General features: G+C 44.1%; 1 protein-coding gene across 1 annotated transcript in view; it reads left to right on the top strand.

Moving 5' to 3' along the window:
- Positions 1-25,431, top strand: part of LOC144597687 (protein phosphatase 1 regulatory subunit 37) — a 193,833-nt gene that overhangs the window by 57,075 nt on the left and 111,327 nt on the right. The window contains exon 8 of the mRNA XM_078407218.1: positions 3,272-3,384. Coding sequence (XP_078263344.1) covers positions 3,272-3,384 — 113 coding nt within the window. The remainder of the gene's footprint in view (positions 1-3,271; positions 3,385-25,431) is intronic.

Here is a 25,431-nt window from a genome sequence, read left to right as displayed (position 1 = left end):
ATAACTGCAGATGGTGGTTTCTAGGGTCCTCTCTAGGTGCTCGAAGATAGACACAAAATGATGGAGCAACTCAGCGGGTCAGGCAACATCACAGGAGAGAAGGAATGGGTGACGTTTCGGGTCGAGACCCTTCTTCAGACTCCTTCATGCAGTGCATTCCACTCTTTGTGTGAAGAATTCTGCATTACATTCCCTACACGCCTCCTACATCTCACTTAAACCAGTAATTCTCTTGTCTTAAACACTTCCACCATGAGAGGGATCGACTATCCCAATCTATTCCCCGCATAATTTTCTATACCTCTATCAAGTTGCCCCTCAGCTTTCTCCACTCTAAGGAAAGCAAACACAGCCGAACCACTCTTTTTTTCATAATTGGTAGATGACTCTTTTCTAACTTTGTCAACCTTCCCTTTAGTACAAATTTTCGAGTTGGATTTTCTTGTTTGGAATAGACCAGTCCAAACTCAAGGGTGGCACAGTGGTGCAGCAGGTAGAGGTGCTGCCTCATAGCACCAGAGATCCGAGGTCAATCCTGATCTCAGGTGCTGTCTGTGTGGAGTTTGCCCATTCTCCCTCTCACCGTGTTGGATTCCACCGGGTGCTCCGATTTCCACCCACATCCCATGGCCTCTGGAAATCATGACCCCCCCCCCCCAGGTGTACAGGCAGTGGATGGCAAAGTGGGATAACATAGAACTAGTGTGAATGGATGGTAGACACAAAATAATGGAGTAACTCAGCTTGACAGGCAGCATCTCTGGAGAGAAGGAATGGGTGACTTTTCGGGTCGAGACCCTTCTTCGGACTGATGTCGGGGGAGTGGGCGGGACGGAGATAGCTGAACGGACGATTGATAGTTGTGGTCGACTTGGTGAGCTGAAGGACCTATTTCCAAGTTGTGCCTTTCAATGAATGGTCAGATGCACTTTCTGTCCATCACTCTGGTCAGGGTCGATGTGTCAGGTAAAATGTTTTTTGAACTGGATTACCACAATAATAATGGCAGGAGCTCTCTGTAATTGTGTAGGCCGTATCTTAGTTCCTAGTCCTAACTTCCATTCAGGCACTCAAAAGATAGGCTGAAGCCCCAGTGTAGCACTGAGTGAATGCTAAATTGCGAAAGTACATCGATTGGATGAGATATTAGATCAATATCCCTTTCAATCTCACTGGTAAATGCTAAGATGCTTTGGCACAATGCTGAAGAAGTTCATACAAGTTATTTCAGATGTCCTCAACCAAAATCAATAAATAAGAGATGTGATATGAGTGCATGCTGAATGAGAATATTTTAGTGCATTTTTACACCACTAAAGTATTTTCCTAGCTGCCAATAGCCATATGAAACAGTAAGATTGTGAAAAGCACTCTCTCTCTCTCTCTCTCTCTCTGTTTGGTGTTGATGCAGTGAGACCATAACTGTAGGGCACCCAGAGTCTGAGGAAGGGTCTCGACCCGAAACGTCACCACTTCCTTCTCTCCAGAGAAGCTGCCTGTCCCGCTGAGTTACTCCAGCATTTTGTGTCTATCTTCAAGCACCTAGAGAGGATCCTTGCGGTCACAGGGAACATGTGCAAACTCCACACAGACAGCAGCCGAGGTCAGGATCGAACACGGGTTGCTGGTGCTATAAGGCAGCAACTCTGTTAAGGGTCTTGCCACTAACTGAATACTTTCCCCTTACACTGGAATAAGAATGGGATCTTTTTCCATTATTCTTGTGTTATCAAGTCAATAACATGAAAACACATCATATAAAACAGTTAAAATAAATCCCATTCTATGTTCTCTACCTCTACATCCACTTGTTAATATTTCAGCAATGGATCAACACAAGTCATACAGCATTGAAAAGCACATTCAGTTATTCGTAATGGTTTTTTTTGTGATGGGAGGTACCAGACATGGAATGGATGTTTCCAGTAGTGGGAGAGTCTAGGAACAGAGGACACAGCCTCAGAATAAAAGGATGTATCTTTAGAATGGAATTTCTTCAGCCAGAGGGTGGTGAATTCATTGTCACAGACGGCTGTGGAGACCAAGACCATCGGGTATTATTTAAAGTGGAGATTGATAGATTCATATTATATTATTTCATATTTCAGATACAGCGCGGAAACAGGCCTTTTCGGCCCACCAAGTCTGCGCCGCCCAGCGATCCCCGCACACTAACACTATTAACACTATCCTACACACACTAGGGACAATTTTTACATTTACCCAGTCAATTAACCTACATACCTCCAAAGACGTACAGGTATGTAGGTTAATTGGCTGGGTAAATGTAAAAATTGTCCCTAGTGGGTGTAGGATAGTGTTAATGTGCGGGGATCACTGGGCGGCACGGACTTGGAGGGCCGAAAAGGCCTGTTTCCGCGCTGTATCTGAAATATGATATGATATGATATGATACCTGTTTCTTGATCAGTACAGGTGTCAAAGATTACAGAGAGAAGGCAAGAGAATGGGGTCGAGAGGGAAAAATAGATCAGCCATGCTTGACTGTGGAGGCCAAGACATCGGGTATTTTTTAAAGCAAAAAAGATTGATAGATTCTTGATTAGTACGGATGTCAAAGATTACGGAGAGAAGGCAGGAGAATGGGGTTGAGAGGGAAAAATAGATAAGCCATCATTGAATGTGGAGACCAAAACATTGGGTATTTTTTAAAGATGAGATTGATAGGTTCTTGATTAGCATGGGTGGCAAAGATTACACGAAACAGGGAGGAGAATGGGGTTGATCGAGAAAAAATATATCAGCCACCCTCGAGTGGAGGATTTGACTTGATAGGCCGAATGGCTTAATTTAGTTTTTTTAGTTTTCTTTTTAGAGATACAGCGTGGAAACAGGCCCTTCGGCCCACCGAGTCCGCACTGACCAGCGATCCCTGCACATTAACTCTATCCTACACATACTAGGGACAATTTACACTTATTCCAAGCCAATATACCTATAAACCTGCTCGTCTTTGGAGTGTGGGAGGAAACCGAAGATCTCGGAGAAAACCCACGCAGGTCACATGGAGAACGTAGAAACTCCGTACAAAACAGCACCCGTAGTCGGGATTGAACCCGGGTCTCCATTCTGCTCCAATGTCTTATGGTCTAATGGTACGGCATACTGGCGCCTTTAAAAAGTTCAAAAACTTGATTGATGCACTGCATCCAATAACGCTAAGTGCACTGTTATCTGAACCTCGTTGTGCACAAAAACTGCACAGGTTATGAGTAAGGTACAAAGGTTAACAAGTCAATGCTGTTTCTAGGACTGGAGGACATCTGTGAAGGCCTTAAAAGACAGAAGCAAGGACTGAAAACACTTATACTTTGGAACAACAAACTGACTCACAAGGGGATGAATCACTTATCTGCCATTCTAGTAAGTTAACTGAGTCAACAATAGCAATAATATTGCAGTATGCAGAACACAAATTGTGAGTAGTTTATTTATTAAGTTTTTTGTTGCGGCATAGATTTTGGGGTTTAATTCTCAAGATTGCCTGGTCTGAAATTCAACGTGATGGTATTCATTTACACTTTGTCTATCTTGTGTGTCTCATTCTTGATATGAGATATACTTGACTTCCAGAGAGGTAAACATCAAATGATGTGAATTAATGAAACTAAGTCAGTCGATGCTATTTGTTTTCGCCAATTAAATATTTATTATACATTTATGGTACGTACACAAATCGATATTTACTCCAACAAATATGTGTCGAAATGTTGCAGCCAGAAACTGCAGATACTGGTTTGCAAAAAATGGCGCTAAGTACTGGAGTAACTCAGGGGGGGTCAGGCAGCATCTATGGAGAACATGGCTGGGTGATGTTACGGGTTGGGACCCTTCCTCAGACTGATTGTTGGTGGGGGGGGAAGAAAGGACAAGGCTTGGCAGGTCATAGGTGAATACTGGCGAGGGGGAGGGGGGGTTTGATAGGCAGATGGTTGGACAAAGACCGGAGACGATAAAGAAGGTGTGAGACAAAAGGATCGAAGAGTTGTGAATTGTGAAGACAGAGGAAGGAATGGAGGGGGGAGGGGAGAAATAGGTGCGAGTCCAGGTGGGGCGCCGCAAGGGTGCAGGGTGGGGGGAGAAAGGGGAGGGAGAGGGGGCTTGTTAGAGATTACCTAAAATTGGACCTGCAATCACCCATACACTGGCTCTATCCTACACAATAGGGACAGTTTACAGAAGCCAATTCTCCTACAAACCTGCACGTTTTTGGAATGTGGGAGGAAACCGGAGCACTTGGAGAAAACCCACGCGGTCACAGGAAAATGTACAAACTCCGTTCAGAAAACACCCGCAGTCAGGATCTTTGGCATTGTAATCCAGCAACCCTATCGCCATGCCTCTGTGTCACCCCACTTGAAAGAAAATTCCTTTCTCCACAAATAGTTTCCCAATTCCTTTTGTAATACCCCAATTGAACTTGCACCCATTTGAATTTTTACAAATTGCCCTTGTATTGTAAGGTGACAAAGTAATGGTATAGGGAAGATAGGGAGGGATTCAGAAGAGATTGGGAGAATGGCTGACCATGGTGCCCCACCTACACTGGTCGCACCTGCCCGTGTTTGGACCACATCTCTCTAACCCTTTCCTATCCATGTATCTGTCCAAATGTCTTTTAAACGTTGTTATGGTACCTGCCTCAACATCTGGCAGCTGTGTTCGAGCAGATGATTTGATATATTTTAAGGTGGAGATAGATAAATATTTAAAATATCGAGGGAATTGATGATTATGAAGAACTGGCACAGAAGAGGGTGGTATTAGATCAGCCATGCTCTTATTGAATGGTGGGGGCCAGACTGAGAGGCTTGTGGCCTGTACCTGCTTACAGCGAATGTAGCGGCGGAGACTCGGGTTCGATCCTGACTATGGGCGCCGTCTGTACGGAGTTTGTACGCTCTCCCCGTGACCTGCGTGGGTTTTCTCCGAGATCTTCGATTTCCTCCGAGATCTTCAGTTTCCTCCCACACTGCAAAGACGTACTTAGTCTTTCTTGCAACTTTTTAGTTAATTGACTAATTGACTAAAATTGACTGAGGTTAATTGACTGGGTAAATGTAAAAAATGTCCCTAGTGTGTGTAGGATAGTGTTAATGTGCGGGGATCGCTGGGCGGCGCGGACCCGGTGGGCCGAAGGGCCTGTTTCCGCGCTGTATCTCTAAATCTAAAAAAACAAAAAATCTAAAATCTAAAAAAAATCCTGTGTCCTTGTGAGTTCCCCATTTCCGGCCTGGTCGGTTTAACCTTCCAAGATATTTTGTGGAATATCTGGGCATATGGTGGTCTCTGGGCATCCTGGATCTCAGACCATCTGATACTCATTAACCAAGCAGATTGAAGAATTACAATACAGAGTGCACAGACCATGGGCAAATTTAATGGCATGTTCACAGGTTCACAAGTGATAGGAGCAGAATTAGGCCATGCGGTCCATCAGGTCTACTCCGCCATTCAATCATGGCTGATCTATCTTCTCTCTCGACTCCGTTCTCCTGTCTTCTCCCCATGACCCCGACACCCATACTAATCAAGAATCTATCTATTGTAGGAAGGAACTGCAGGTGCTGGTTTAAACCAAAAAATAGACATACACTCAGCGGGACAGGCAGCACCTTTGGAGAGAAGGAATAGGTGACGTTGCGGGTTGAGAATCTATCTGTCTCTGCCTTCAAAATATCAATTGTCGGCCTCCACTACCTTCTGTGGCAATGAACTCCACAGATTCACCACCCTCCGACACGTTGGGTAACAGCAGCAGAGATAGAAAAGGCTAGAAGAAAAATAGCTGAAGGGAAAAGAAGAGGAGAGGAAAACTTTATTTAAAAAAAGTTTTAATTTTATTTTAATCTTCAACAAAAGTATAAAACCTGAAGAAATGAGACACGACAATTGTAATGGTTAATTTTCCAGTGTTAGAAAGGTTGATTGGGAGTAATTAACACTTATTATGTTGTTAAAAGGGTACTCACACTTCAAGTGACTTCATTCGACTTAACTTTCTCTGGTGAGTAACTCTGTTTCTGCAGCGCAAGTGGGGCAGGAACATTTGTAATGTCTGTCAGTGCATTTCAGCAGAGGTCCACTTCGGGAAGACCAGTACAGCGAACATAGCAACTTTTGCCCGTCCCCATCTAATCATGCATCTGCTCGACCCTGAAATGCTCATGGCTTTTGCATATTAAATAACGGCGACGGCTATTGGCATCACTGCTATTTCCACGGGTCAGTAATTCAGGAAAGTAGCTGAAACGAGACTCCGCACACTTTCTTTACCTTCAATTTTTTATTAATGCGTTCCAAACCCTCTGAAAGGAAGACGCCTGCTTTCCTCGTACTTTCCCCCCACTCAGTTGCAGAAAAAGGGTAAGCTGTGTGTTTGTCACTTTGTAGTACAAGAAGATAACTGCAGATGCTGGTACAAATCGAAGGTATTTATTCACAAAATGCTGGAGTAACTCAGCAGGTCAGGCAGAATCTCAGGAGAGAAGGAATGGGTGACGTTTCGGGTCGAGACCCTTCTTCAGACTGAGGACTCTGTGGTGAGCGTCTCCAATTTTAATTGAATACCCCCTCTGTCCCGTTCTGCTGCTGTCTGTCTGCTAGTTAAATTCACAGCAGAATGTTTCGCCACCAACATCAAAAAGCACGAGAAAATCTAGGAGCAATGAAGTGCAATTAAATGACAATGCGCTCATTCTTTGAAATGTCTTGCTCCAAGTTGCTTGCATCTCCTTTTTTGAATAATTGGACAAATGTCAATATACCGACGCCAGTTCCGTACATTTTAGATGCGAGTTTAATCTCCCCATTTGTTCCCATCCTGATTGATTAATCATACAACCTGCTCTTGTCTGCATGAGAAGGAAGAAAAAAACCCCTCTGGTTCTGACCTCGTGCAATTAAGCGCTAAGTACTGTAATTTGGGTGATATCGCCACTGCCAGAGAGTAGCTCATCAACGATATATTGGAAAAACCCCCTGCTGTGACTCGACATTCATGTAGAATCTCTGACAGTATCCGCTCCCCAGCTAAAAATATTCATTGATAAGGTAAAAACGACCATGTAATCTGACAATGCATAAGGTGGAAGGGAGACAAATTAAAGACCCAGGGCTGATTTTTTATAACATTAAATTGCAAGGCTTGCACATGGAAACACAAAATAAGATCAGCCCTCTTCCGTACGGGTGCCATTTCCCTGTGAAGATTTTGATTAAATAATACATGCCTCATATAAAAGCGTCAAAGGCCAACCTTGTACTATGTGATTAGGAGAGATAAGCAGACATTCTTAAAGCTGTGATTATTGTAATTAGCTCGAAGTGTCAATTGAGTTCAAACGATGACACTTGTAAAGTGTTACTAAGGCATTTATTATCCTTATAAACAGTTATGCCTCCTGCTTCCAGTGTATAAACCAGACAAGAGGTTCTTCGTATTATTAAAGAATCCTTTTTAAAGCAAGGATCTATTTATTTCATAATCAGTTTTTTTTCTTCTAATAATGTTTCTTCAATTTTAATAGGGGTTGAAAGGACGCGCCCTAACCAGTTCACCTCACTGCGAGCATCTGAGAGTGATATCAGCTTTCATATCTTGCCTACACGTGTGAAATTTAGAAACTTATTAACCAAAATTAACATGTAATAAAGGCAAGAGTCAGATAAAAGCACAGGACATGAAAAGAAATATGAGTTCCTTCCACCGGAGTACCATGTAAAAAGAAAGAAAACAATTACTTGTATTAATATAAGAAAATAACTACAGATGCTGGTATAAATCATAGGCATTTATTCACAAAATGCTGGAGTAACTCAGCAGGTCAGGCAGCATCTCAGGAGAGAAGGAATGGGCGACGTTTCGGGTTGAGACCCTTCTTCAGACTTGCATTAATATCATATCATATCATCATATCATATATATACAGCCGGAAACAGGCCTTTTCGGCCCTCCAAGTCCGTGCCGCCCAGTGATCCCCGTACATTAACACTATCCTACACCCACTAGGGACAATTTTTACATTTACCCAGCCAATTAACCTACATACCTGTACGTCTACATATGGTACTTCAAGCCATATTGCCAATGTCTCCAAATACTTGATATTATTTTAACGATGATACACAATGATATTATTTTAGAGATTTCTTCATCTGTAAGTTAATTCATTTTGACTTGATGGATGCAATTATTTTCTAAAAGTAAGATTAAAAGTCCATTTTAACGTCCAACAATATGAAAATGTATCTAGAAGCACATATGGTCTCGACAATCATGCAGTGGCCTATTGTAATGATAATTTTGAGTTTGTTGTGCAGATTTTATGTGGCAATATTCTTGAGAAAGTATTTAACAAGAATTGATCATTGACTACAGAAAGGCTGCCAGTCCGTCCTTTCCGCAGATGCTGCCTGCCCCGCTGAGTTCCTCCAGCATTTTGTACTTTGCTCAAGATTCCAGCATCTGCAATCTCCTGTGTCTCCATTCTGCGTGTCATCACTCTTTTGACATAGTGCATCGCCGAAAACACTCAATTTTACTTTAAAAGTGACTTTAATGCAGCATTTTAAAAACAACGTGATGCTGAATGACGTTAGGAGACTTAAGGGAGACTTAAGGCTTCTTCAGTCTGAAGAAGGGTCTCGACCCAAAACGTCAGCCCATTCCTTCTCTCCAGAGATGCTGCCTGACCTGCTGAGTTACTCCAGTATTTTGTGATACAGGAGACTTAAGGGTGGTGACTGAAGGCTTGGTCAAAGGAGTGAGTGTTAAAGGGAGTCATAAAATCAGAATGCAAATGGAGGGGGTGTGGGAAGAGAATGTCAGACCTCGGGTGCTTGGCAGCTGAGGTTTGCACAAAGGCGGAGCAATTAGGTTTCATGACGATCAAAAGGAATGGAAATATCTTTAAGGATTAGGGGACTGCAAGGGATTATGGAGATGTGTAGGGGCAAGCCGACTAATAACGTTGATAAGGCAAGAAAGAGAATAATAAACGGTGGCATTTAAAAATATATATTAATGGATATGGGGTTAGTGAAGGAAAATGACAGTGAGGAAAAAAATCTGTTTAGTGTTATTGAAGACTCGAGCCAGTGTGAGCCCACAGTATATGTAAAAAGAGGCTTGGAAAAATCCTTCCAAAGTGTCTCAAACAGCTTCACACAATTACCTTGTTTTGGAGTTATTTTTCATTCGTAAATCAATTCATTTCATTTCTGGAGCACAGAAATAGTTTCCCATGAGGGGCAACAATTCACCAGTGCATGTTTAAAGGGAAATTGAAGCAGTGGTTAACACAGGATTAATGGGGAAGAAAGGATTTGGAACTAATTTTGGTATTCTTTGGCCCAAACACACAGATTTGAATGGTTGTCCTGGCTTTTCTGAGAGAATATTGTCCAGTTTTTACGTGGCAAAATAAATGCCAGTCTCTGTAAAGATAACATATCCCCTCAGACATGGTGAACTGCAAATGCTGGAATCTTGTGGAGAACACAAAGTGCTGGAGTAACTCAACGGGTCAGGCAGCATCCCCGGAGGACAAGGATAGGCGACGTTTCAGGTTGGGACCTTTCTTCTGTAGGTGGGGATGGGGGGGGGAGGGGTGGATGTGGGGAGAAAGCAGGGAGAGAGGAGAGGCCGGACAAGGCATGGCAGGTAATAGGTAAAGATGCTTCTTAATACTGATGTCCATGGTAAAGATAAGGTGATGGCAGCCTGGGAATTGAAAGTTGTCCCCTTTTTTTAAATAAGAAAGGACCAAAGTGCAAATTGTGATACCAACCATTTGTATTTACTTCATGGAAGCTATACTCCTTTAATTCAGTCTATGTCTTCGTGGATCTCCAAACTTATTGGTTCGCATAGCCTCAACCCATTTCATCCCCCAACTGAAGTAGAGACTGCGACTTTGGGTTCGAAAGGATGATTGCCTTTACGTAATGGAAGTGCAATGGAAGAGCTAAGGTTCCTGGTGTGATTGTTAGGTCTGTCCCAAACACAACCTTGGCAGGAGAGTGAATGGAGGAGAAAATTCCCACTCGGATATTCCCAAACCTGTGCAGATGAATGGAACCTGCTGGTCTAATCACAGCCTAAAGGAGGTTTATTTGGGAATCTCAACTGAACTTGTTTGCTGTGTATATCCATCACATACATTGAGATGGGTTTTTTTCATCTTGAGGGATATGGGGTCAGTGAGGGGAAATGCCAGAGAGGAATAGTTCATTCATACTGCCTTCAACCACTGAAGGTCACCTCACCTTCTGTCTCCTTTCTCTGTTCGTTTATTTATTTACTTATTTATCTATTTATTAATTTCCCTATGTTCTCTAAATCTCTGTAAAGCGTCTTTGAGTATATGAAAAGCGCTATATAAATAAAATACATTATTATTATTATTATTATTATTATTATTATTATAATAGATCCAATAAACTCACAGTCTTTTGTCCAGAGTAGAGGAATCGAGAGCCGTAGGACGTAGGTTTAAGGTGAGAGGGGAAAGATTTAATAGGAACACGAGGGGAAACGTTTTACACAAAGGGTGGTGGTTGTATGGAACGAGCTGCCAGAGGAGGTAGTTGAGGCAGGTACTATCACAATGTTTAAGAAACATTTGGACAGGTACATGGATAGGATAGGTAAAGAGGTATATGGGCCAAACACAGGCAGGTGGGACAAGAAAAAGGAATGCTGGTCAGTGTGGACATGTTGAGCCAAAGGGCTTGTTTCCACACTGTATGACTATGACTATAATCTTATTGAATAGTGCTGCTGGCATGATGGGCTGAATGGCCTGCTCTGGCTTCTATTTCTTATGTTCTTCGAAAAAAGAGCAGAATAGCCCATCCGGACATGAAATGTGGTCTTGAATGTTGAAAGAAGAGCATGTGAATGCACTTCTTTCACATGCTCTGGCACAAATGTGCTTGTCCGTGCTATGTTAGTTTGGAAACCTTCCTCTGACTCCACAGTCAGAATTGCAAAAGAGCATTTACAAGAGCAAGAGCAATTGGAATTGCAAGAGCATTTACTATAACAGCTGAAGTCCTGGAAGTTATATTGTGTACGTCGGTGGCAGCAGGAGCGGCAGTGGGGCCACGATGGCAACGTGGACCTCAGCCGCAAGGGGAAGCCTCACAGTGGTGGTGGGGCCTCGCGGTCGATGAGCGTGAGGGGGGAGGGGAAGACAATGGGGACCCGGCATGGAGGGACCGTCGGGAAGAACAATGGGGACCTGCCGTGGGGGACGGTGAGAGAACAAAGGGGGGCCGGGTGTGGGGGAGGGGGCACTCTAGTTTAGAATCCTCTGCCCAGGGGATAAGTCTGTGTTTGTTTGTTTGTTTGTTTGTTTGTTCCGGTGAAGGCGCTGTGCACACGGCAGTCAGCCAACAGTCGCTTGTCTTTTACTTTTTGTTTTCACTTTTGATTTCAAGTTTTTGTGTACCTTGTGTGGTGGTGACTGTCGGCAGAACAATTTCCCCTCCGGAGATGAACAAAGTTTTATCGTATCGTATAATATTGCCTCTATCATATCATATCATATCATATCATATATATACAGCCGGAAACAGGCCTTTTCGGCCCACCAAGTCCGTGCCGCCCAGCGATCCCCGTACATTAAACACTATCGTACACCCACTAGGGACAATTTTTACATTTACCCAGCCAATTAACCTACATACCTGTACGTCTTTGGAGTGTGGGAGGAAACCGAAGATCTCGGAGAAAACCCACGCAGGTCACGGGGAGAACGTACAAACTCCTTACAGTGCAGCACCCGTAGTCAGGATCGAACCTGAGTCTCCGGTGCTGCATTCGCTGTAAAGCAGCAACTCTACCGCTGCGTAACAGGCCTGCCCATTTTCACTGTATGAGAGCAGTGAAAATGGGCAGGCCTGTTAATTGAAACGAAATCTTATCGAAACGTACAAGATTATTAAGGGGTTGGACACATTAGAGGCAGGAAACATGTTCCCAATGTTGGGGGAGTCCAGAACAAGGGGCCACAGTTTAAGAATAAGGGGTAGGCCATTTAGAACTGAGATGAGGAAAAACTTTTTCAGCCAGAGAGTTGTGAATCTGTGGAATTCTCTGCCTCAGAAGGCAGTGGAGGCCAATTCTCTGAATGCATTCAAGAGAGAGCTAGATGGAGCTCTTAAGGATAGCAGTGTCAGGGGGTATGGGGAGAAGGCAGGAACGGGGTACTGATTGAGAATGATCAGCCATGATCACATTGAATGGCGGTGCTGGCTCGAAGGGCCGAATGGCTCCCTCCTGCACCTATTGTCTATTGTCTATTAAGCTGCATAGGGGAGGCACAGCAGCGGTAGAGTTGCTGCCTTACAGCACCAGAGACCCGGGTTCAATCTTGACTATGAGTGCAGTTGATACAAAGTTTGTACGTTCTCCGCGTGACCGTGTGGGTTTTCTCCGGGTATTTCGGTTTCCTCCCACACTCCAAAGACGTACAGGTTTGTAGGTTAATTGGCTTTGGTAAAACTGTAAAACTGTCTCTAGTGCTAGGATAGTGTTAATGTGAGGGGCTTCACCGGTCGGTGCAGACTCGGTGGGCCGAAGGGCCTGTTTCTGTGCTGTATCTCTAAAGTCTAGTCTAAAGCCTGTTTCATGGCTGTCTGACTCTATCACTATTATGATACACTCTACCCCAATGGAAGTATTGGAATTTATCAAACAATAGATGTGCTGGAAGAGAGTTTCGTTTTTTATTCGCTGCCAACCTGAGAATAAAGAAAAATAAGCTGCTGAATTTTCCTTCAAAATTAGGACTTGGGAGAGGATTCCGATGGAAAGGATGTATGAGAACTTCCAGTCTCTTATATTCAAATATGAACACAGTGCATGTGGTCTAGTGGCACATAAATTAAGTTTGAACATAGGCTGAAATATTTTTTTAAATCGTGATTTTTTTGTTGTATGTATGATTCATTTTATTTACTTGATAGCACAATAGACAATAGACAATTCGGCCCTTCGTGCCAGCACCACCATTAAATGTGATCATGGCTGATCATTCTCAATCAGTACCCCGTTCCTGCCTTCTCTCCATACCCCCTGACTCCGCTATCCTTAAGCACAACATAGCACAATGATAGCACAAGAGTAATGGAAAAAGATCCCATTCTTATGACAATGCTGGCAAGTCCCTTGAGGGATCTTAAGGTCCAAGTCCCAAGCTCCATGAAAGTTGCAACACAAATAGATAGAGTGGTAAAGAAGATGGATGGTACGTTTGCTTCAATCGGCTGGAGCATTGAGAAGAAGAGCCAGGAAGGCATGTTGTTGCTTTATAGGATTTTGGTTAGTCTGCACTTGGAGTATTGTGAGCAGTTTTGGTTGCTCCATTGCAGGAAGGATGTGGAGACCTTGCTGATGGTTCAGAAAAGGTTGACTAGAGTGTTGCCTGGATTAAAGGGTATTACCTATAAGGAGAGGTTGGACAAACTCGGATTGTTTTCTCTGGAGCATCACAGACTGAAAAGAGACCTGATATATCATTATAAAGTGTATAAAATTATGAGAGGCATTACTTAGGGCAGTCAGTCAGAACCTTTAAACCCAGGCTGGAAATGTCAAAGTCTAGAGGGTTTAACTTTAAGGCGAGTGTGGCAAAATATAACAGATGTGTGGGGAAAGTTTTTTTTTTACATAGTGGTAGGTAGACAATAGACAATAGACAATAAGTGCAGGAGTAGGCCATTCGGCCCTTTGAGCCAGCACCGCCATTCAATGTGATCATGGCTGATCATTCTCAATCAGTACCCCGTTCCTGCTTTCTCCCCATACCCCCTGACTCCGCTATCCTTAAGAGCTCTATCTAGCTCTCTCTTGAATGTATTCAGAGAATTGGCCTCCACTGCCCTCTGAGGCAGAGAATTCCACAGATTCACAACTCTCTGACTAAAAAAGTTTTTCCTCATCTCTGTTCTAAATGGCCTACCCCTTATTCTTAAACTGTGGCCTCTGGTTCTGGACTCCCCCAACATTGGGAACATGTTTCCTGCCTCTAACATGTCCAACCCCTTAATAATCTTATACGTTTCGATAAGATCCCCTCTCATCCTTCTAAATTCCAATGTATACAAACCTAGTCGCTCCAGTCTTTCAACATCCTGCAATTCCGGGAATTAACCTAGTAAACCTACGCTGCGCGCCCTCAATAGCAAGAATATCCTTCCTCAAATTTGGAGACCAAAACTGCACACAGTACTCCAGGTGCGGTCTCACTAGGGCCCTGTACAACTGCAGAAGGACCTCTTTGCTCCTATACTCAACTCCTCTAGTTATGAATGCCAACATTCCATTGGCTTTCTTCACTGCCTGCTGTACCTGCATGCTTCCTTTCAGTGACTGATGCACTAAGACACCCAGATCACGTTGTACGTCCCCTTTTCCTAACTTGACACCATTCAAATAATAATCTGCCTTCCTATTCTTACCACCAAAGTGGATAACCTCACACTTATCCACATTAAACTGTATCTGCCATGCATCCGCCCACTCACACAACCCGTCCAAGTCACCCTGCAACCTCATAGCATCTTCCTCACAGTTCACACTGCCACCCAGCTTTGTATCATCGGCAAATTTGCTAATGGTACTTTTAATCCCTTCATCCAAGTCATTGATGTATATTGTAAATAGCTGCGGTCCCAACACCGAGCCTTGCGGTACCCCACTAGTCACTACCTGCCATTCCAGGTACCTGGAATGCATTGCCTGATGTAGAGGTGGAGGTAGGGACAATAGAGGATTTAAAAGGCTTTTTGCTAGACGTGTGGAATGGAAAGGTATGGATCATTGTGCAAGCAGAGGACATTAATTTAACTAGACATTATGTTCATCGCAGATATTGTGGTCCAAAGGGCCTGTTCCTATACTGTTCTGTTCTCTATTCTAGGTTTACTCCAAATATGTCCATCCCTATCATGAGAGGAAATAGATTGGGTAGAATCTCTTGCCCAAAGGAAGGGAATCGAGGACCAGAGGACATCGGTTCAAGGTGAAGGGGAAAAGATTTAATTGGAATCTGAGGGATAGTTGAGGCTGGGACTATCCCAACGTTTAAGAAAGTTGGACAGGTACATGGATAGGCCAGGTTTGGAGGGGTGTGTGCCAAGCGCAGGCAGGTGGGACAAGTGTAGCTGGGACATGTTGGCCGGTGTGGGCAAGTTGGGCTGAAGGGCCTGTTTCCACACTGGATCACTCTGTGACTCTGTGACTCTTATCACTTTTTACCCCCACCATTTTGGATTTTAGTTGTGTGAAAGATTGCAATGTTAACTTTGCCCTGCCTGCTTTAGTTTCTCTCTGACAACTGCAGAGTGCTTTGGTAATATTACGCAAGTCTGAAAGGAACAGGTGTCTTCTCTTCACAAGTGTGTGGCACTCCATACATGTTCGGATGAAAGGCCTCCGGGGGGGGACATTTACCTATATTTAAGTTTGCTCCATTGTGTTTTCCCCGTTTGTATAATTAGCGCACTTACAGCACTCTGTGAGCGGAGATCGTGTGCGGCAGATGTGCTCAATTAAGACTTTATGAGAATTTATTTAACAAATAAGTCAAATAACGAGCAAAAGGGGATGAAGCATTGTTTTCCATCAGCTGGAGTATGGCACATTATTACGCTAATGGAAGCTTTCTGAGAGCTTTACTTTCCTTATTTGCCATGTTTTGAAGCAGCTTTAGTCCGCATTTGCAATTATCTCCCGAGGCTAGGAGTCGAGGAAGGAAATCTACCCTCGATTTGCCTGAAGCACAGAACATGATTTCACCAACCTTACCAATCGCGCTTAATGAGGAGGCATTTTATGCCATCATTCTGACCCGCAGCCCAATTAGTGACCGAGTTTTGAATGAGCTTAACCAGATTTTGCTTAATGTCAACTTTAATCTTATCACCAGACTAGTACATTATGCGTTACATATGGTGAGCTTTCCGTGTTTATTAGATGGCGTGTCGTTCCAGTTGTGCAGTCTTATTTCGAGGGAGCCCACCAGGATCCTTGCAACATTTATAAAATACATGGGCACATTTAGTGTCCTGCGATCACGTATATTCACATATTCAATTCCGATCCAGTTAAATATGGAGAAGGAAACCCCTTGTTTTTAAATCACAACGAAAGTCTTGAAAGAAATATGATTTCCGATAACCGATAACTGATAGCAGATAAGGAAGAGGAGCCTGAAAATTGTAACGCCCAGGTTCAGTGTTTTCCTACAGCCATCGGTCTATTAAACAATACAACATCCACAAAGGCTCTCTCCTCTTAGGCTCTTTCTCCTTTCCGCATTCCACAAGGCGTCCTCTTGTTACATTTGTCTCAGTTAGGCAGACTGCGCTGTTTATAGCGCGGATGTGATGGATTTGGAGTTTGCAATGCTGCGGTTTGTTCCCACGGCAGGTTTGAGAATGGGGTAAATCTGACTTCTTTTCAATGCCTACAATGAGAAGAAAAAAAAAGTTCTCGAAAACACGATTTGCAGCCACACTGTGATACATCTTAGAAAATAAAACGTAGGGAATAGAGCAGTACAGCACAAGAACAGGCCTCCAATGTCTGTGCTGAACATGATGCCAAGACCGTCATGCCTGACCCGTTGAGTTACTCCAGCATATTGTGTCTACCTTCGGTGTTAACCAGCATCTGCGGTTCCTCCTTACGCATAATGCCGAGACAATCTCTTACCTACTTACCTACACATAATCTTTAGCCCTCCATTCCCCGCATCCCCACAAATCCCTGCCTATCCACAAATCTCCTCAATGTCATTATTGTGTTTGCCTCAACCACTATTCCCTGGTACGGGCTCCAGGCATTCACAACCCTCTGTGTAAAAGAAGATAACTGCAGATGCTGGTACAAATCCAAGGTATTTATTCACAAAATGCTGGAGTAACTCAGCAGGTCAGGCAGCATCTCAGGAGAGAAGGAATGGGTGACGTTTCGGGTCGAGACCCTTCTTCAGACTGATCAATGTCAACACTCCCGCAATACCCTCCCTTGCCTCCTTCAAAAACCTGGGATCGATCCCATCAAGTCCTGTGGATTTATTCACCTCACTGCTCTTCACAATCCCCCTTCGTAGCCTCAAACTGCCCTTGCACATTAGTTTGGAAAGGAACTGCAGATGCTGGTATATACCGAAGATAGTCGCAGAGTATTAGAGTAACGGATGCTGCCTGACCTGTTGACTTACTCCAGCACTCTGTGTCCATTTCTTGCCGACTAGTATGCTCTACATTAACCTTGTGCCCTCCATGGCCTTTGCCATGGTGAGAAACAGAGGCAAACTACTTGATTGGAGCCTCGCCTACATCCGCATATTCCAAGCACAATTCCCCTTCATTATCTTAGAGCGGTCCTGCCTTCTTTGACAACGATAGTTTGTCAAAGATAGTTCATCTTCGACGAGCTATTTGGTGTAGGAAGCCGAGCTGAGAATGTTACCTTGAAATCTATCCATAAAAATGTGGAGCTGCAACTCGGCAAAAACTTCCAAGCCTTCTGGGATGTGATCTGTATATATTTTTTATTAAGCCTCAGCCAGTATTGGGCATTATGAGACCCCAATTGAACATGACCTGCTGAGTTAACTCCAGAATTTTGTGTCCTTTAGTGTAAGAATCATCATCTGCGGTTCCTTTTTTTCTACATCCCTTAAATAGCAATTAGATTCCTAGTGTAAGCACTGCTGTCCGATAAAGAAAACTTGCTTAGAAATAAGCTAAAGTTACCAGAAAGTGGAAGCTGATGGCTGTGGAAGCCAAGCACTGTAAGGAGTTTGTACGTTCTCCCCGTGACCTGCGTGGGTTTACTCCGAGATCTTCGGTTTCCTCCCACACTCCAAAGACGTACAGGTATGTAGGTTAATTGGCTGGGTAAAATGTAAAAAATTGTCCCTAGTGGGTGTAGGATAGTGTTAATGTACGGGGATCACTGGGCGGCACGGACTTGGAGGGCCGAAAAGGCCTGTTTCCGGCTGTATATATATGATATGATATGATAAGTCAATGGATATTTTTAAGGTGGAGATTGACAGATTCTTGATTAGTGAGGGTGTCGGAGGTTATGGGGCGAAAGCAGGAGAATGGGATTGAGAGGGAAAGATAGATTAAATGGTGGGAGTAGACTTGATGGGCTGAATGGCCTAATTATGTTCTGATAATTTACAAAATTATGAACATGAACTGCTAGGCTGCATGGACTGCTTCAGACTGTGGTCTGCCTTTTGCTGCTCCTACCGTCAAAATAGGCCCTCACCTCTCCTCCACCATTACACTGAGCACCGGCTCACCACAGGGCTGTGTGTTGAGCCCCATCCTTTACTCCCTCTACACTCACGACTGCGCCCCCACCCATCCCACCAACACCATCATCAAGTTCGCGGATGACACGACTGTGGTTGGACTCATCTCAGAAGGAGATGAGACAGCCTATAGGGATGAAATCCAAAGGCTGGCAGCATGGTGTTCAGTGAACAATCTGGTCCTGAACTCCTCCAAAACAAAGGAACTTATAATTGACTTTAGAAAAACCAGTGGAGATTACGACCCACTCTACATCAATGGGGTCTGTGTGGAAAGGGTACCAGCTTTCAGGTTCCTGGGTACGCACATCGCAGAGGATCTTACCTGGTCTACCAACACCATCACCACAGTAAAGAAGGCACAGCAGAGACTCCACTTCCTGAGGATCCTCAGGAAAACCAACCTGCAGGAGAAGCTCATGTTGTCCTTCTATCGCTGCTCCATCGAGAGTGTGCTGGCATACTGTATAACCACATGGTATGCCAGCTGCTCAGAAAAGGACAGGAAGGCCCTTCAGAGGGTCATCACGACGGCCCAGAAGATCATCGGCTGCTCACTGCCCTCCCTGGAGCACCTGTTCAGACTACGCTGCCTCAGTAGAGCAGGCAAAATAATAAAAGATCCATCCCACCCCGGCAACCGTCTGTTTGTTCATCTGCCCTCTGGTCGACGTTTCAGGTCGATCAAATCCCGAACAAACAGACTTAAGAACAGTTTTTACCCCAGGGCCATACGAGAACTGAACTCTACCTTTGCACTAGGCAACACCGTTAAAAAATCTTGTACTTAATATAATTGTATTTAATTGTATTTATGTATTTATTTGTTTTTGCATTTATTGCATATATGTTTGTACGCACCGTCAGGATTGGCTATTTTTTAATTTCGTTGTACTCGTTGCAATGACAATAAATGAATATTATTATTATTATTATTATTATTATTATTATTATAAGTTTGGTCATCAAGGAAGTTGGTCATCAAGGAAGTTTTTATATTTTCTTCAATAGACAATAGACAATAGGTGTAGGAGTAGGCCATTCGGCCCTTCGAGCCAGCACCGCCATTCAATGTGATCATGGCTGATCATTCTCAATCAGTACCCCGTTCCTGCCTTCTCCCCATACCCCCTGACTCTGCTATCCTTAAGAGCTCTATCCAGCTCTCTCTTGAATGCATTCAGAGAATTGGCCTCCACTGCCTTCTGAGGCAGAGAATTCCACAGATTCACAACTCTGTCTGAAAAGGTTTTTCCTCATCTCAGTTCTAAATGGCCTACCCCTTATTCTTAAACTGTGGCCCCTTGTTCTGGACTCCCCCAACATTGGGAACATGTTTCCTGCCTCTAACGTGTCCAACCCCTTAATAATCTTATACGTTTCGATAAGATCTCCTCTCATCCTTCTAAATTCCAGTGTATACAAGCCTAGTCGCTCCAGTCTTTCAACATATGATAGTCCCGCCATTCTGGGAATTAACCTAGTAAACCTACGCTGCACGCCCTCAATAGGAAGAAGCCTGTTGAGTGTGTCTGCAGAGTTCAATCAAGATGCTGCCTGCAAAAAAATCATAACAGTGACGCACACGAAAAGCTCCCAAAACACCATGAGTCCTGCTGGCTCAGATGATGACAATTAACTGCATACATTCAATTATATTTACTTGTGCATAAATTACACATGTCACATCTGAAACCAATTTGCCTTTGTCTATCTTCAATTTCCTCTTGATTGGACAGGTAAAGATTCCTATAGTTTAGTTTGGAGATTCAACGTGGAAACAGGACTTGGGCCCATCGAGTCCGTGCAGACCATCGGTCCCCACACACTCACACTATCCCGCGCACACTCGGGACAATTTACAATTACGCCGAGCCAATTAACCTTCAAATCTGTACGTCTTTGGCTGTTGTGGGAAGAAACTGAAGATCCCGGAGAAAACCCACGCAGGTCACGGGGAGGAACGTACAAACTCTGTGCGGACAAGCACACGAGGCCAGGATCGCACCCGGGTCTCTGGCGCTGTAAGGTGGCAACTCCCTGTTTAACTTAGACAATAAACAATAGGTGCAGGAGGAGGCCATGCGGCCCTTCGAGCCAGCACTGCCATTCAATGTGATCATGGCTGATCATTCTCCATCAGTACCCCGTTCCTGCCTTCTCCCCATACCCCCTTACTCCGCTATCCTGAAGAGCTCTATCTAGCTCTCTCTTGAATGCATTCAGAGAATTGGCCTCCACTGCCTTCTGAGGCAGAGAATTCCAGAGATTCACAACTCTCTGACTGAAAAAGTTTTTCCTCATCTCCGTTCTAAATGGCCTACCCCTTATTCTTGAACTATGGCCCCTTGTTCTGGACTCCCCCAACATTGGGAACATGTTTCCTGCCTCTAACGTGTCCAACCCCTTAATAATCTTATACGTTTCGATAAGATCTCTTCTCATCCTTCTAAATTCCAGTGTAAACAAGCCTAGTCGCTCCAGTCTTTCAACATATGACAGTCCTGCCATTTCGGGAATTAACCTAGTAAACCTACGCTTCAACCGGAAAGTGACCCCCCTAAAAGATCTTCATTCCCTTTGATTCCCTCTGATTGAGGGTGGGTGCCTTGGGAACTGTGGGGTTCACAGTCTTCCAAGTCCTGCAGCTGAAAGGGTAACTTCAGGATGAGGGAGAAAATGGATTCAATGCCTCAACGAAATTCTGGGCTGATAGTGTGCAGATGTGTAGCACGGAATGATAAGTGGCCCAGCGAAGGTTTTTACATCTGAAACAACAGCCCAATCCTCCGTATTTCAGGCACTTACTGGTTATTTTAAATTCCAGCATTTGCAGTTTCTTATTTTTTTTATGTTTAATTAAATGGGCTCTGTTTATAGCAGAGGGAATGGTTTAATGAGTGAGCACCCCAGGCTCATGAGTACCCCTGCTGATGCCAAAGACTGCTAAAACTACTCCCAGGATGTAGCGGCAGGATACGAGGTTTTAACTGTTTAAGGGGGGGGGATATGACAAAAATGAAATACCATCTCATTCAACAGGAGATACCATAAAATCTAAATATTTGCTCAAGCACGTAGGTCATATAAATAAGCGGCGTTGGCGACATTGGGAATTGATAACTATTTATCAATTTCTTTTCTGATTTTGTCTGCATTTTCTGTGCCGCGCCAACCCAAGCACCCAGAAGTTAATAGCTGAAAAATAGGTTGTAAATCTGAGCGGATCGTTGCTTGTGAAAACAAAATATTCCACATGTACCAGTTTAATGCAAATTAGATGTCTGTAATTAGTTCTAGAGTGGTAATTTAGTGCACAAAAATAATTATTCAAAACCTGTTTTTTCCAATTAATGCCCAAGACTGGAAAGTCTGGTTTGCCCTTATCCCCCTCCCTAAAGAAAACAAAAACACTGCGCTAATATATCATTATATCATCTAAACAAACTTTTCAATAGCCAGGCTGTGACGAAAATGTTGCAAAATATGTTTTGCGTGAAGTATTCCCTAAAATTTGCTGAGCGGGAGAGATAAGGAAGATTATCAGCAAAATGTTGGGTTACAGCCAAGATCTTAACATGGTGACTTGTTCTCATTTATGTACTAAAACTCTCGTTTGTTTGTTTGTTTGTTCCTGAACTACAGCCAAAACGGTGCACGAGAGCGCGACAATTTTAGGCCCACCTTCGTCCCTTTGGTGCTAATGGAAGAAGTTTCATTGAAATTGGAGTTATATTTTTAAAGTTATTCACGTTTTAAAGTTTAAATCTATCTCCTAGGGAGGGAGGGGGGAGGAGGTAGGAAGAGGGGAGGGGGAGAGGGGAGGGGGAGGGGGGAGAGGGGAGGGGGGAGAGGGGAGGGGGAGGGGGGAGAGGGGAGGGGGAGGAGGAGGGGAGAGGGGAGGGGGAGAGGGTGCTGCATAAATGCAGGAGAGGTTTGGGCCCAACGGGTCCACTTGGTCTAGTGGTTTATAGAATCCGGAAAAAATTTCCCAAGTTTTTCTTGAATTTGGACAATGGGAACTTTTGCTTCCCCAGAAATTTGTGGGATTAGTTTATCAGGTTGAGTGTTCTCCTTACAATGATGTAGGTGTAGGAAGGAACTGCAGATGAAATGTGTAGGAAGGAACTGCTGATGCTGGTTTAAACCGAAGATGGACACAAAATACTGGAGTAACTCAGCGGGACAGGCAGCGTCTCTGGAGAGAAGGAATGGGTGACGTTTCGGGTTGAGACCCTTCTTCAGACTGGTTAGGGATGAGGGAAACGAGAGATATAGACGGTGATGTGGAGAGATAAAGAACAATGAATAAAAGATATGCCAAAAAGTAATGATGATAAAGGGAACAGGCCATTGTTAGCTGTTTGTCGGGTGAAAATGAGAAGCTGGTGCGACTTGGGTGGGGGAGGGATAGAGAGAGAGAGGGAATGCCGGGACTACCTGAAGTGAGAGAAATCAATGTTCATACCACTGGGCTGTAAGCTGCCCAAGCAGAATATCAGATGCTGTTCCTTCAATTTGCATTTAGCCTCACTCCGACAATGGAGGAGACCTAGGACAGAAAGGTCTGTGTAGGAATGGGAAGGAGAATTAAAGTGTCTGGCAACCGGGAGATCAGGTCGGTTCAGGCAGAACACCTTCGCTCAGCCCGCCTGAACCACCTGATCTCCCAGCTGCCGGAGATTTTAATTCTCCTTCTCATTCCTACACAGACCTTTCTGTCCAAGGTCTGCTCCATTGTCAGAGTGAGGCTAAACGCAAAAATTGAAGGAACTGCTGCTGCTGGTTATAACGCTGGTAAATAGATACAAAATGCTGGAGTAACTCAGCGGGTCAGGGCGGCACGGTGGCGCAGCGGTAGAGTTGCTGCCTTACAGCAAATGCAGCGCCGGAGACTCGGGTTTGATCCTGACTACCGGCGCTGTCTGTACGAAGTTTGTACGTTCTCCCCGTGACCTGCGTGGGTTTTCTCCGAGATCTTCGGTTTCCTCCCACACTCCAAAGCCGTACAGGTATGTAGGTTAATTGACTGGGTAAATGTAAAAATTGTCCCTAGTGTGTGTAGGATAGTGTTAATGTGCGGGGATCGCTGGGCGGCGCGGACTCGATGGTCCGAAGGGCCTGTTTCCGCGCTGTATCTCTAAATCTAAAAAATCTAAAAATAAAAAAAATCCCTGGGGAAGAAGTATAGGTGATGTTTCAGTTCCGAAGAAGTGTTGAGGGTTGAACCCGGGTCTGTGACATTGTCAGGCAATAACTACTGTTGCACCACTGTGCCACTCCCACTCTTTGAGGAAGGAAGTTTCAAAGATTCATGATGCTCTGAGAGAAAAGACTTCACCATCTGTCTTAAATAGAAAACCCTTTGAAGAATGATACCTATTCCTCGAAAAGAATGTTTCTGCATTCACCCTTTCAATTCTCCTCAGGATATGTTGCATTTCAATCAAGGTCATTCTCACTCCGGATGACACAATCCTAGATTATACAATTTAACTTCGTAAGACAACCCCACTCCCATCAATTATCTCTGTACTACTTCCAACACATCACTGTCTTTTCTTTAATAATTGCCACAGACGGCGGTGGAGGTCCAGTCATTGGATATTTTTAAAGTGGAGATTGATAACTCTTTGATTTGTAAAGGTCTTCAAAGGTTATGGGGAGAAGACAGGGGAGTGGGGAATAGATCGGCCATGATCGAATGGTGGAGCAGACTCATTGGGCCGAATGGCCTAGTTCTGCTCCTATGGCTTACCCTCTCGTGGAGATCAATACTGAACACATACAGGACTCCAGGTGTGATCATACCGGTCGGTGCCCCTTGTAACCGAAACATAAGCCTCTTTGCTTCTGTGTTCAATTCCCCTCACAACTAATGATGACATTCATTTAGTTTTCCTAACGTCATGCTGTGCTTTCACACAATCCCTTTGCAAATCATGCATTAAGGACTCCAGACCACTTTGCGTCTCCGACCTCTACAATCGTCATCCATTTAAATAATATACTTTTAATTTTTTTTGTGTCAAAATGAACAATTTCATGTTTCACGACATTAAACTCAATTTTCCAGATCTTTGCCCAGCCATTTAACTTATCTAGATCCCTTTATAGCCTCTTGGTGTCCTCTTCACCACTTAATGTTTGACCTATCTTTCTGCTATCAGCAACATTTAGCAATCATATCTTTGGTGCAATCATCCAAATGATATATATATATAAATTGCAGACAAATTGAAACTCCAGAACTGATCTCATTCGCGCTTCACTTATTACAGCTTGGCGACCAGAGACAAGATTCAAGTGCAGGCAGAGGAGATAACTTTAACTTGGCATCACGGACATTGTGGGCTGAAGGGCCTGTTCTTACGTTGCACTGTAATGTTATAGTTGCTATAGCGTAGCGGTAGAGTTGCTGCCTTGCAGCGCTTGCAACGCCTGAGACCCGGGTTCGATCCTTTGGCCGCGGGTACTTCATATCATATCATATATATACAGCCGGAAACAGGCCTTTTCGGCCCACCAAGTCCGTGCCGCCCAGCGATCCCCGTACATTAACACTATCCTACACCCACTAGGGACAATTTTTACATTTACCCAGCCAATTAACCTACATACCTGTACGTCTTTGGAGTGTGGGAGGAAACCGAAGATCTCGGAGAAAACCCACGCAGGTCACGGGGAGAACGTACAAACTCCTTACAGTGCAGCACCCGTAGTCAGGATCGAACCTGAGTCTCCGGCGCTGCATTCGCTGTAAAGCAGCAACTCTACCGCTGCGCTACCGTGCCGCCCTGTGTGGGGTTTGTACGTTCTCCCCGTGACCTGCGTGGGATTTCTTCGAGAGCTTCGGTTTCCTTCCACACTCCAAAAGACGTAATTGGCTTAGTATTAAAAAATTGTCCCCAGTGTAGGATAATATTAATGTATGGCGATCGTTGGTCAGTGCTGACTCGGTGGGCCGAAGGGCCTGTTTCCGCGCTGTATTTCTAAACTAAACTAAACTTTTACCAGCCAGTCTTTTATCCTCGCCACCATATTACCTTTCTACATCAGCAAT

The sequence above is a fragment of the Rhinoraja longicauda genome, chromosome 10 (assembly GCF_053455715.1).
Source record: "Rhinoraja longicauda isolate Sanriku21f chromosome 10, sRhiLon1.1, whole genome shotgun sequence".
In the NCBI taxonomy this organism is placed as follows: Eukaryota; Metazoa; Chordata; class Chondrichthyes; order Rajiformes; family Arhynchobatidae; genus Rhinoraja; species Rhinoraja longicauda.
This window is presented reverse-complemented; position numbering and strand designations above follow the sequence as displayed.